Source organism: Staurois parvus, unplaced genomic scaffold (assembly GCF_062004578.1).
Source record: "Staurois parvus isolate SC_StPar_1 unplaced genomic scaffold, SC_StPar_1.0 ptg000287l, whole genome shotgun sequence".
Lineage (NCBI taxonomy): Eukaryota > Metazoa > Chordata > Amphibia > Anura > Ranidae > Staurois > Staurois parvus.
In genome coordinates this window covers 30,877,612-30,890,256 of record NW_028318083.1, presented here as the reverse complement: position 1 = coordinate 30,890,256, position 12,645 = coordinate 30,877,612, and the positions used below count along the sequence as shown (strand labels likewise).

The 12,645-nt window shown below is 38.7% G+C and overlaps 1 protein-coding gene across 4 annotated transcripts in view; it reads left to right on the top strand.

Moving 5' to 3' along the window:
* Positions 1 to 12,645, top strand: part of ZNF236 (zinc finger protein 236) — a 217,347-nt gene that overhangs the window by 51,203 nt on the left and 153,499 nt on the right. For all 4 annotated transcript variants that reach the window (XM_089682363.1, XM_089682361.1, XM_089682362.1 and 1 more), the window contains exons 7-8: positions 5,660 to 5,806; positions 6,365 to 6,436. In XM_089682363.1, coding sequence (XP_089538489.1) covers positions 5,660 to 5,806; positions 6,365 to 6,436 — 219 coding nt within the window. The remainder of the gene's footprint in view (positions 1 to 5,659; positions 5,807 to 6,364; positions 6,437 to 12,645) is intronic.

Genomic DNA, 12,645 nt, shown 5'->3' with positions numbered 1-12,645 from the left:
TAACATCCCCTCAAAAAAAAATTGAGGCCACCCACCCCCACATATACGTACGTACAAAAGTAAAAGGACATGCCGGGGCGCCTACGCATGAAAATGACGACTGTGATACACGTTACATATCGCGACGCACGCCAGAATGAGAACAATATTTCTAGCACCAGACCGCCTTCGTAACGCTAAACTGATGACCTATAAAGATCTTTAAAAGGGTTGCCTATAAAAAAATATAGGGTACTGAAGTTTGTCACCATTTCACGAGTGCACGCAAATTTAAGGTTTGACATGTTGGATATCCTATTTACTCCGGGGAACCTCATCTATTATATTTTACAAAAAAAATAGGGTAATTTATTGCTTTTTTGTGCCCTAAAATTCTGTGTATTTTTAACTAAAATTTTGCGGTAATATCATGCGACATTTATCATGCAATTGGAACTACCACTATTTTATTTTCTAGGATCTCTGATTTCAGAAAATATGTTAAGTTTGGGGGGTTTGTGTAATCTTCAAGCCTAAAATAAAATTTTTAAACATGTGAAAAAAAATGCAAAAACGGCTCTGGCAGCAAAATGGATAAAGGATAAGCCTGACACTCCCCCTTCCTGACGAGCACCCAATCCGTGCTCATTACACTGCAAGGTCTCTCCCCTCCCTCCTAGTCCCTGCGTACAGTGCTGGAGACAGGCAGGGATGGGAGGAGCAGATAAACAGCGCAGTGTTAAAAAAATTAAACATTTAAGTCGCCATAAAGCCCATTTTGTTTTTAAAAGTCCCAGACATTCCTAATAGAACCTCAGATTTAAATACGGTTTTGGTTAAAATTGATTTTTTTTTTTTATTAGGACAAATAGATTGTCATGAGGGACAAGTAGATTGGGATACTGATTTTAGTCCCTGGATAAGTAGTTTTTTTTTTAAATTTCCACGCTCCTGGTATGGCTTTTCCTGTCAGGTTGCCTTTGTGTCCGTGGACCTGAACTTGGTTTTGGAGTTTTTGCAAAAGCCACCATTTGGACCTATTTGAGAGATTCCACTGGTCCTGTTGAATCCTAAGATGTTGTTTCTAGTGGCAATTACTCCTGCGAGAAGGGTGTCGGAGCTAGCATCTCTATCTTACAGATAACTATTGCTGGTTTTGCATCATGATAAGGTGGTGTTGCGACCTCTTCCGTGCTTTTTACCAAAGGTGGTTTCTGGTTTTCATCTCAATCAGGACATAGTTCTTCCTCCATTATTTCCTAGGCCTCAGTCAGCAAGAGAAATATCTCGGCATACCTTGGATGTGGTTCTTGCTGTAAGGGTCTTCTTGAAGGCTATAGCATAGGTCAGGAGGTCAGATGCTCTATTTGTGCTGCCAGAGGGGCCTAGGAAGGGGCAAGTGGCATCCAAGGAAACTATTTCTCATTGGATCGGCCAATTGATCATTCAAGCCTATGGTTTCAAAGGTAAGGTCCCACCCTTTCAGGTGAAGGTACACTGTGTGGGGGCATCTTGGGCAATCTGCTATCAGGCATCCGTGGCTCAGGTTTGCAAGGTTGCGACATGGTCTTCGGTTCACGCATTCACAAGGTTATACCAGGTGGATATCAGAGCTGCAGAGCATTCTGCCTTTGGCCACAGTGATTTACAGACAGCTTAGTAGATCCTGAGGGATTATTGACGGTGGCTATCATGGTGTCACCTTCCTCTCAAATTTCTTATTACTTTGGGACATCCCACATAGTCATCAATAGCCTACACTGTGTCCCGTGATGTATGAAAAAGAAAATTGGATTTTTTCTACATACTTACCTGTAAATTCCATTTCTTGGAGTAAATCACAAGACACAGAGGTCCCACCCCTCCTTCTGGAATGTCATTGCTTGCTACAAAAACTGCGGTACTTCCTGAGTCCATTCTGGATCCAGAGCTGTGCCCATCTGCAGCAGCTGTGCTCCCCTGTCCCCACTCTTGTGAGACTCGGCAGCAATGGGAACTATTGGCTACTGCTGCGGTCAGTCAGATCGTGTGAGAAGGGAGCAGGGGGGTGGGACCTAGCTTGGGATCTATCGTGCAAGAATGCAGTCATAGCAGGCACCTTGCTATGGGGGGCACTTGGACAAGTGGGAGGAGCTAAAACCGTGGGGGGACCCCATGAGAGAGGTTCAAGACTGCTCTTTGCAAAACCATTGCAGGCTGCATGTAAGTATGCCATGTTTGTTATTTGGAAAAAAAAAAAAACCCTTTACAATCACTTTTGCTTAGGTGTAATCTGAAATTCCACTTTTCTTCTGTGTCCTGATGCTGCCAAAGAAATAGATAACACAAGGTGGGCTGAATGACACCACAAGTTGCATGGCATCACTGGTAAATGGCATTTTTCAATGCTGGTTGCTGGTCAACTAGGGCGTTGACAGAAGTAGAACAAGGTGCTATGTAGTTATGAAAATACATGTGTTATCCTTAAGGCTGTTTAGGGCACTAGAAACATTCTAGGTTAAACTCCCACTTTAATTTTTTTTTTTTTTCAAAAACGTCCCAGTTTGTCTTTAAAAAAATGATACTTTAGTTATTCCAGTAACTTGTGAGAGTGCTGAACTTTTCTCATATTTCAGGAACATATGGCCCTTAAAAGTAAATGTTTAGCTTTGTTAGTAAAACCACCCTATATACATCCCACAACTTGCCTAAAAATCATTTATAGCACAAAGATTTGGGAATAACTAAATACTAATGCTAATGTCTGTCCCCTTCCCCCCTATTCAACATTGTTGGAAAAGGTATGAGGAAAGTTCCTTCCAAAATGTGATTGCCAGTAGCCATAAACAACTTTATCCTAAAAATAACAAATAAAAATGTGCACTACAAACATTTATATTACTATACAGCACTGAAAGTATGCAGCTCTCCATGTCACATAAACAAACAGAGCCAGTTTACATTCTGTAGCTCTGCAGACTTAAGAGTCTGATCTACTGATCTGATCTGAACTGGGTATTACAGAATTGCAACCTTGGTTGTATATTCATGTAGGGCATATTAGAGCATTTAAAAAAATGATCCTAATATAAATATTTTTCCTGGTTAAATTAGCTGCATTTATACACTATATTGCCAAAAGTATTGGGACACCCCTCCAAATCATTGGATTCAGGTGTTCAAATTAATTCCATGGCCAAAGTTGTATAAAATCAAGCTCCTAGGCATGTAGAGTGCTTCTTCAAACATTTGTGAAAGAATGGGCTGCTCTCAGGAGCTCAGTGATTTCAACCGTGATAGGTTGCCACCTGTGCAATAAGTCCATTCATGAAATTTCCTTGCTACTAAATATTCCACAGTCAACTGTTAGTGGTATTATAACAAGGTGGAAGCAAGTGGGTAAAACAGCAACTCAGCCACGAAGTGGCATCCCACGTAAAATGACAGAGCAGGGTCAGCGCATGCTGAAGTGCTGAACTCTTAAGGCGTCGGCATATCAAAACATTTTGGACAATTTCATGCTCCCAACTTTGTGGGAACATTTTGCGGATGATCCTTTCCTGTTCCAACATGACTGCACACCAGTGCACAAAGCAAGGTCCATAGAGATATAGATGAGTGAGTTTGGGGTGGAGGAACTTGACTGGCCTTCACAGTCCTAACCTCAACCTGATAGAACACCTTTGGGATGAATTGGAGCGGAGACTGCTAGCCAGGCCTTCTCGTCCAACATGAGTGCCTGACCTCACAAATGCGCTTCTGTCTCCAAGTCTCCATGTGCCTGGTCGTCAGAATTATTTCTGTGGAATTCTATGTACACGCCAAACCTTACTGATTGTGCCTTTGCTTAGATATAACATAAAATGACATACTGTATACAGTGTTTTCAGATTGGTCAACATATATGGACCTTCTTAATGTCTCTGTGTCTTTCCATTCTTTCTGTTTGTATTTATTTATTGATTTTATTTAAATGGATTTTATTGATATGAGACATTATATACACATGAAAATGGTCACACAACATAAACGATAAAACAGACATACATCAAAACATTTGCTTGTCATATGACAAGGAGATCTAGTTTACAATCTTGTGGATTGTACAATGCAAATTAAGACTATTACATCTTGAATTACCGGAATGGCGAAAGGAACACCAAATAGAATGGACATATACCTAAAGAATACAGTAATAGAATTGTTTTTCTTTTTGCTTAAAATGTCCTTTTTGCTTTTCCTTCAGTTCTTATTTGACCCCCCACACACACTTTTTTTTTTCTATCTGATTCTCTTTCCCCCCCTCTTTTCTTTTTTTTTTTGTCTATCCACATCTTTATTTTACTCTTTTTTTCACTTTCTCTCTTTCTATGATTCTTCCTCTCCATCCTCTCTCTCTTTTTCCATTTGATTCTGCCTTTCCTCTCCCCTCTCCTTTTGCATCAGACTTCCTGCTCTCACCCTCCCTCTTTCAGTCTGATTGTATTTCCTTCTCTTAGCCTAAGTTTACATCTTTGTGGTTCTGCATGCCGCTTTTGCATGTTACTGTACCTGTATTTTCTGTAGGAAAAAGGTCCCTGAACCTTTTTTAAAACCTGACCCCATGGAAATCACATGGTGCTCTGGAACCATACATTTCTGCATGCAAGAAATTGCTCCATGTTTTTCAGTGCATGGGAGTGCCATTAAGTGTTAATGGCACCCCTGCATGTTTTCTTAAAGTGTTACTAAAAACAGGACCCTGCATTCACTATATCTGGTCTCCTACGGGTACACAGAACATGTAAGTGCAATTATTTTAGTAAAGATAAACTACTAAATACCTTTTCTCATCAGCAATTAGAGCAGTCTTGTGACTTCTATCAGTGTCCAGCCGAGCACATGTTAAAGCTTGTAGGAGGAGTTTTCATTCTGCTCTAGGAGGATACAGGACCCCTGACGTCTATTTGGACTGTGCTGATTGGCCCTGTGCTGATCACATGCACTCTCCCAAGAATAAAAAAAACCTCTGTAGCAATACATACTAAACTGAGCATGTGCAGGGTGACTCCACACAATATGTCTTATAAGAGGGGGACACTGGAAGAAGGGGATGATCAGAGAAGTCAGAATCAGAATCAAACATTCTTTTTACACAATGCGGACGAGTACCCCTTGGGTTCCACAGTGAGTATAACAAGCATCCTTTACTGCATATACAGACTGATTTTACTGTTGTGGGTTTAGTACCACTTTTTAGTGTGGCTGCTTGCAGGTGCAGGAATATGTGCAAATTACATGCACTCTCACACCTGCACAGATGTGAACCTAGCCTTAATCTCTTTTATTTTTTCTATCTGACTCTCCCCTCCCACCTTCTTTTTCTATCTGACTTTTTCTCTCCCCTTCTCAGTTCCTTTCGCTCTCTCTATCTAGCTCTCTGCCTCTCAGTCTCTGTCTGACTCACTCTCTTCCCTTTCCTTAGTCTCTTTCTCATTTTTTTTTCTCATTTATTTCTCATTTATTTGTCTCAAACTTTCTCCCCCCTTTCATTTCCTTTCTCTCTTTCTATCTCTGTCTCTCTCCTTCTCTCGGTTTGTTCTGTCTGGCACTAGTTCTTCTCCTCCTAGTATCTCTCTCTCTCTCTCGATAAAATTTGTGCAAACATTTTGGTTACTGTTTGTAACATGTTGACTTAATATCTAATATTTTTCTTGTAAAGGTGAAGAATGGTGTTACATATAACTGCACAGATTGTAGCTGTGTTTTTAAAAGCCTTGGCAGTCTTAATACCCACATCAGCAAGATGCATGTATTGGGATCACAGACTACACCACCCTCGACAGGAGCACCAAACCATGTGAACATGGTAAATAGATGGCTGTGTTTGGTCATTTGTAAATAGTATCAAGTAAAAATAGGTTTTAACATTTTCTTATACCAAAAAAATGACTAGTTATTGCAGGCTTTTTCACCTTCCCCAGAGACCTTTTATCCAAAAGTAGCCAAACACATCAGAGGAAGGTTAGACAGGTGGACAGCTTGGAAAAGATCTATTTATAAATGTAGACACTCAATTATGATTATGCATGTTTATGGCTATGGAAAGGAAAGATCAGAAAGAGATCACTATTATCAGGTGATCTCAAGGAGAAGAATGGCGATTGTCCACAAAAAAAAAAAATGCAACGCAGTCCACCACTGAATTGGTCACTGGGATGTCTCTGGCAGTTATCTAGTGCCTACAGGCATGGTGATCACTGCCTATTATGGCTGAAATCATTTGGATCAGGACAATGGAGCTTTAGAGAACCGAGGAGCAGCATATATTTGCCTGTGGGGTTTTAGGGGGTAGGGCTTTCCTGGGACAAATGTTTTTCTTTAGGTACTTGGTGAATAAAAATTAAATTTATTTTGTGTCTTGAAGGATACATCACAGCCACCAGCAATTCCAGATGCAAATCTACTGCAGCCATCACCAGATGATAAGTGGAAAAATGTAAGTTTGCTGCTTTGACTCAAAAAAAAAAAAGTTATGGTTGTTCTCTTATCAGTTTGTATTTTTATTATTATTATTATTATAATTACACAGGATTTATATAGCGCCAACAGTTTGCTCAGCACTTTACAATATAAAGGGAGACAATACAGTTCAATACATGAGGGCTAGAAGGGCCCTGCTCCTTGGAGCTTACAATCTAAGAGGTTTTTATGACATAACAGCCTCTTGTACAGTTTTAAGAAGTCCTTGGCTTTGCATTTGCTCTGAAAATTGATTTCAGTTCTTATTAAACTTGTACTGCTATTACAATCAGTCCCTAGCTTCTTCTGTTCTTTGTAGGAGCATTCATATCCACTTGCAATCATACAAAAGAAATAAATGAAAAAGCCCTTTATCAAGTTTTTTGCACATCCTCATATGATGGCACCTTTCAGTGACTCTTTATTCAATCTGTAACAGTTTGGTCATAGTCAGTGCAACATAAGATTGTAAATAATTGCATAATTACATTAGATAATAACTTTATAGGCTAGTTTACACTATGTGGTTTATTTACTAAAGCTGGAGAGTGCAAAATCATGTTCACTTGTGCATAGAAACCAATCAGCCTCCAGGTTGTATTTCCAAAGCCTAATTGAACAAGCCGAGGTTATAAACTGATTGGTTTCTATGCAGACATGACCCTGATTTTGCACTTTCCACATTTTGTAACTAAACCCCTATATGTGTATGGCACTGCACTGCCATTAATTCTGAATGGCACTCTAATATGAAAATATACAGAGTAAAGCAACACACTTGCAACCTTGCACATGACAGGGTACAAATGTGAATGCATTTTTGTGCTGTAGTGCCTTCATTAAGTAAAAATAATTAAGTTTTGTAATGCTTTTTTAAATTACCCATTTAGAAGAATAGGCTGCCTTAAAGTGTTTGTTTTAGAGTTACGTCTATTAATCTACCAACTCGTTGTCACCATTTTTTTCTCAGTAAAGTCAGAGCTCATCAGGATTGATGTAGCTTTCTTCTGGTAATGTTAAAGTATTATAGGTAGTATTATAGCTAGGGAAGAGGTGGTTTGAGTATAAGTGGTCTAATATATGCAGGGAGCACAAAAGGGTGACGCATGTCAAACAACAGAGAAAAATTCCCTGCTCAACTTACCAACCAGCCTGCAACCAACTGAATTGTCCTGTCTAACAGTTTACGTTAAAAACAGGGGTTTAGTTTGCACACAATTGAAAAAACAAGAAAGGAGGTATAATTGTTAATGGGTTCCACTACACAACATTAGTGTTGTCCAGTAACCAAGAAACCATGAAACTTAAAAAATGTGTGAACTTGCTTTGGTGATATTCTCTCCAAGTGTGAGAGGAGAGCTCTAAAGGAATTAAGAGAAGTGATAAGGGCAGAAACGTGGTAATCCTGAAAGAAAAAAATTATGTGAAGGAAGTGAAACATCAACTAGGAGATCTTAATACATATCGTAAATTATATGAAAATCCATTCCCTACCTTGGTTAACCAATAGCCGCCTGGCGGCCGGCAAAATGCTGTCGATTTCCGGGGTGGATGCCAAATGACGTCCTCCTGGGCATGCACAGTTTTCGCGCTTGCAGAGCCGCGCAGCGGCGCGATCTGTCATCGGCCATGTACCTCAGACACGGCCAATGACAGATCTGAGTACCGCCCCCCGTTGCCGGTACCATGTGACCTGCTGTGACCAATCACAGCAGGTCACATGACAGTTGTATACAATGGATGGCTTCATTCATGCCATCCATTATATACTAGTGTCTAGCTGTGAATGGTCACAGCGATCACATGCACATGTCATGTGATTAGCTGTGGCCAAATCACAGCTAAGCAAAAAAAAAAAAAAACCCTGAATGAATCGATGTCATTCAGGTAAATGCTTGCTTATAGCAAAGCAATTCTTTGCTATAAGCAAATTGTGTAAAAAAAAAAAAAAAAATACTGAAAACTTCCCCAAAGTAGTACAATGTTACTATGGTAACATTGTACTACTTTGGACATAGTGAAATATGAAAAAAAAATCTTAAAAAAAAAAATAATATATATATATATTTTTTTTTTTTCGTACTGTCACCAGTCAGTGTCCCTGATCACCACCATGCCAGTTATATGATGACGCTGTACTGCACTGGTGACAGTATGTAAAACAAAATGGTGAAAATAATTTTTTTAATTTTTTCATTTTCCGAAAAATTATGACAAAAAAACTACAACTTCAAAAAACTCGGCATGCCTCTTATGAAGTACGTCGGACTGTCTACTTTGCAAAAAGGGGTCATTTGGGGGATATCTGTACTGTTCTGACATTCTAGGACCTCAAGAAATTAGATTGGCTGTCAGTACTTTAGGATTGATCAATATTCAGATCTATACCATAGTTTGTGAACTCTATAACTTTCCTACAAACTAAAAAATAACTTAAAGGAATGCGCTAAAACCACAAACTATTCCTAATTTAGTGTAGAAACATTAGTGCAAAAGATATATATATCTATTCTCAATTAATATCAAAAAATATCAAAATTATGTGCAAAACTATTTTTTAGTGCATAAGTAATTTAAATAATTAAATTTGTGAATATAAAAAAATGTCCAATTCTGAATTTCTTCAAATGTCCAAACAAATCCTTTTCAAATTCAGGTGCTCTCAAAGAAATTGTGCCAAAATCCACCACCAAAGTAAAATTGGGTAACTCACCAGAGCTCCATGCTGATCAATCTCTAGATCAGCAAAAAACGCTTTTTGCTCTGGGAGCAGATGCAAAGAATCAACTTCTCAGGTGTGATGATCAATAGCTACACAATCATCCATAAGGTAGGTATCCACCACTCAATATAATGGTTCCAGGAGCATTATATCACTCTCTCTTTTTATATCTCTCCACCGAGGTCATGTTTGGGAATGAAAGAGAAAATCATGGTGCAGCCAGTTTTTTTATAAAAGTATCCAACAATTTAATAAAGATTTACACTCACAAAAAGGGTGTCTTCACCGACACCAGTATAACAGCATAAAACAGCAAATGGTATAACAGTCTCCTGTTCCCCGCACACTCACTACAGCGCTCGTGACTCAATTTTCTCCACAGACGTCAGCATCCAGCAAGCCAAGCCCTACTAGTTTCGTCATGAATGACCGCCCCTTGAAGACGTCATTCATGACGAAACTAGTAGGGCTTGGCTTGCTGGATGCTGATGTCTGTGGAGAAAATTGAGTCACGAGCGCTGTAGTGAGTGTGCGGGGAACAGGAGACTGTTATACCATTTGCTGTTTTATGCTGTTATACTGGTGTCGGTGAAGACACCCTTTTTGTGAGTGTAAATCTTTATTAAATTGTTGGATACTTTTATAAAAAAACTGGCTGCACCATGATTTTCTCTTTCATTCCCAAACATGACCTCGGTGGAGAGATATAAAAAGAGAGAGTGATATAATGCTCCTGGAACCATTATATTGAGTGGTGGATACCTACCTTATGGATGATTGTGTAGCTATTGATCATCACACCTGAGAAGTTGATTCTTTGCATCTGCTCCCAGAGCAAAAAGCGTTTTTTGCTGATCTAGAGATTGATCAGCATGGAGCTCTGGTGAGTTACCCAACTTTACTTTGGTGGTGGATTTTGGCACAATTTCTTTGAGAGCCCCTTGAATTTGAAAAGGATTTGTTTGGACATTTTGAAGAAATTCAGAATTGGACATTTTTTTATATTCACAAATTTAATTATTTAAATTACTTATGCACTAAAAAATAGTTTTGCACATAATTTTGATATTTTTTGATATTAATTGAGAATAGATATATATATATCTTTTGCACTAATGTTTCTACACTAAATTAGGAATAGTTTGTGGTTTTAGCGCATTCCTTTATTTAAGTTATAGCACTAAGAAATTTATTTGGTTTCTTTGAGGTGGAATTGCTGCTTTAAAGTATTAAGGGTGTGACGCTTTTATTACACTTGTGAAACTAAAAAATACATCCTAATTTGGGTTATTTTCACCAAAGACATGTAGTAGAATACATCTTGGCCTAAATTTATGAAGAACAATTATTTATTTGCAAACTTTTATAACAGAAACAAAGAAAAACTTGTTTTTTTTTCGCAATTTTCGGTCTCTTTTTGTTAATTTAGCAAAAAATAAAAACCACGGTGGTGATTAAATACCACCAAAAGAAAGCTCTAGTTGTGTGAAGAAAATGATAAAATTTTAGTTTGGGTACAATGTTGTATGACCGCGCAATTGTCATTCAAAGTGTGAGAGGGCTGAAACCTGAAAAATGGCCTGGGAGGGAAGGGGATAAAAGTGCCCGGTATGGAAATGGTTAAAACACTTAACTCCATGTTAATCTTAGGGAAAGAAGCCAGTTTACTTTCAAAGAAAGAACTTGAATTTCTTAAAGTTGATGAATGTAATTACCCAACTTTCTATATAATTCCCAAAATCCACAAAGATTTACAAAATCCACCAGGTCGACCAATAGTCTCAGCTATTAATGGACCTCTTGAAAGAACAGGTAAATATGTTGATCTATTTCTTAAAGAAATGGTTATGAATTTAAAATCATATGTTAGAGATACAAAGGATGTTTTGGACAAAATTCTGGAACTTGAAATTAATGGGGACTCCATTCTAGTGGGAGTGGACATTGAGTCCCTTTATATGTCCATTCCCCACGAATGTGAGCAGAAAGCCATCTGCTACTTCCTGGAGATGAGTTACCCTAATATATCATTTTTTTTTTCTCACCCATGTGAACATTTGGCTGAGGTATATTGACGTGTTTCTTGTCTGGAAAGGGGGTGTTGAGGTTTTAAAATAATTTATAGAGGAGTTGAATAATAATTCAATGAATATCAAACTCACCTATACGTACGATAGGTATGAAATCTCCTTTTTGGATCTCAACATTAGACATGAAAATGGCAAATTTGCCACTAACACCTTTCAGAAACCCATGGCAGCAAACACACTATTACAGGCTGGAAGTCGCCACCCACGTTCACTAATCAATGACATTCCAATTGGTCAATTCCTGATGTGTCACAGTAACTGCTCTAATATTAATGATTTCAAGCTAGAAGCACGAGACCTCTATAAAAGTTTTAGAGAATGGGGTTATTCACATTCCCAAATAAGGATGGCGAGGAAAAGAGCTACCTGCCCTCAGTCTATCCATTATTATGCATGTGCTTCTACTATGGAGGCTCTCAAAGTTTATAGAGTTAGGAACTGCAGAATACTGGGGTGCCATGAAGAGGCCTTGCAATGTACGCATGTATTTGCAAATGTCTGCAAACTAAACCCCTGTTTTTAACGTGAACTGTTAGACAGGACAATTCGGTTGGTTGCAGGCTGGTTATTATTCTTAAGTAACTGGTTGGAAAGTGTTGTTTCAATGTTTCAGGGATGTTTTAGACATGTCAGGTATGATTGAACAGTGCAGCAGTTTCCTACTGATCAGCTCTCGTTTGCATTTTGGCACCTTAACATTTAGTTTTTAGAAATCCATGTTTAAAGGTATTGTAACACTCATTTCTAATAATGCTATATGTACTCTAGTTTTTACCTAAAGATGATAGGTTTGTTCAGTTGATATCACAAGCTTCTTAAAGGATAAGTTCACCTTTACACAAAAAATAATAAATTCACATTTTTTGCAGGTAAAAAAAATGTCCATTTATTATTATTTTGTGTTAGGAGCCTCTAAAGCATTGCACCAGCAATCAGCAGATCGCTGATGCCATGCAGGTCTCCTGCAAACTGTCAATGTATCTGCTTGCTTGTACATTCCATACGAGCAAGCCGATACGTCTGACAGGAAGAATCAATGAACTACCACAGTGTTCACAGCTCCATGGTAGTTCATTGAGAACTACAAGCCGAGAGCCATTAAGTCTGTTTGGACCTCTAGTCCATTCATTCATTCTCAGAGGACTGTGAATTGATACGGCCGTGTTAGCAGAGCCCCACACAGCCACACTGTTTTTGAAAAGTGACAGCTTGTACGGGGAACTTCTCCCTGTACTTCTGCAATAGGGAGAGGGGGTAGCGGCCAGCGGCTGCAGGATCGGGTCCATGTTACATGTTTCACCTTAAAAATGGGTGAAACATTTAACATGTTCCCAAAAGTGAACTTATCCTTTAACAATTGCTTCACAGCAAAAC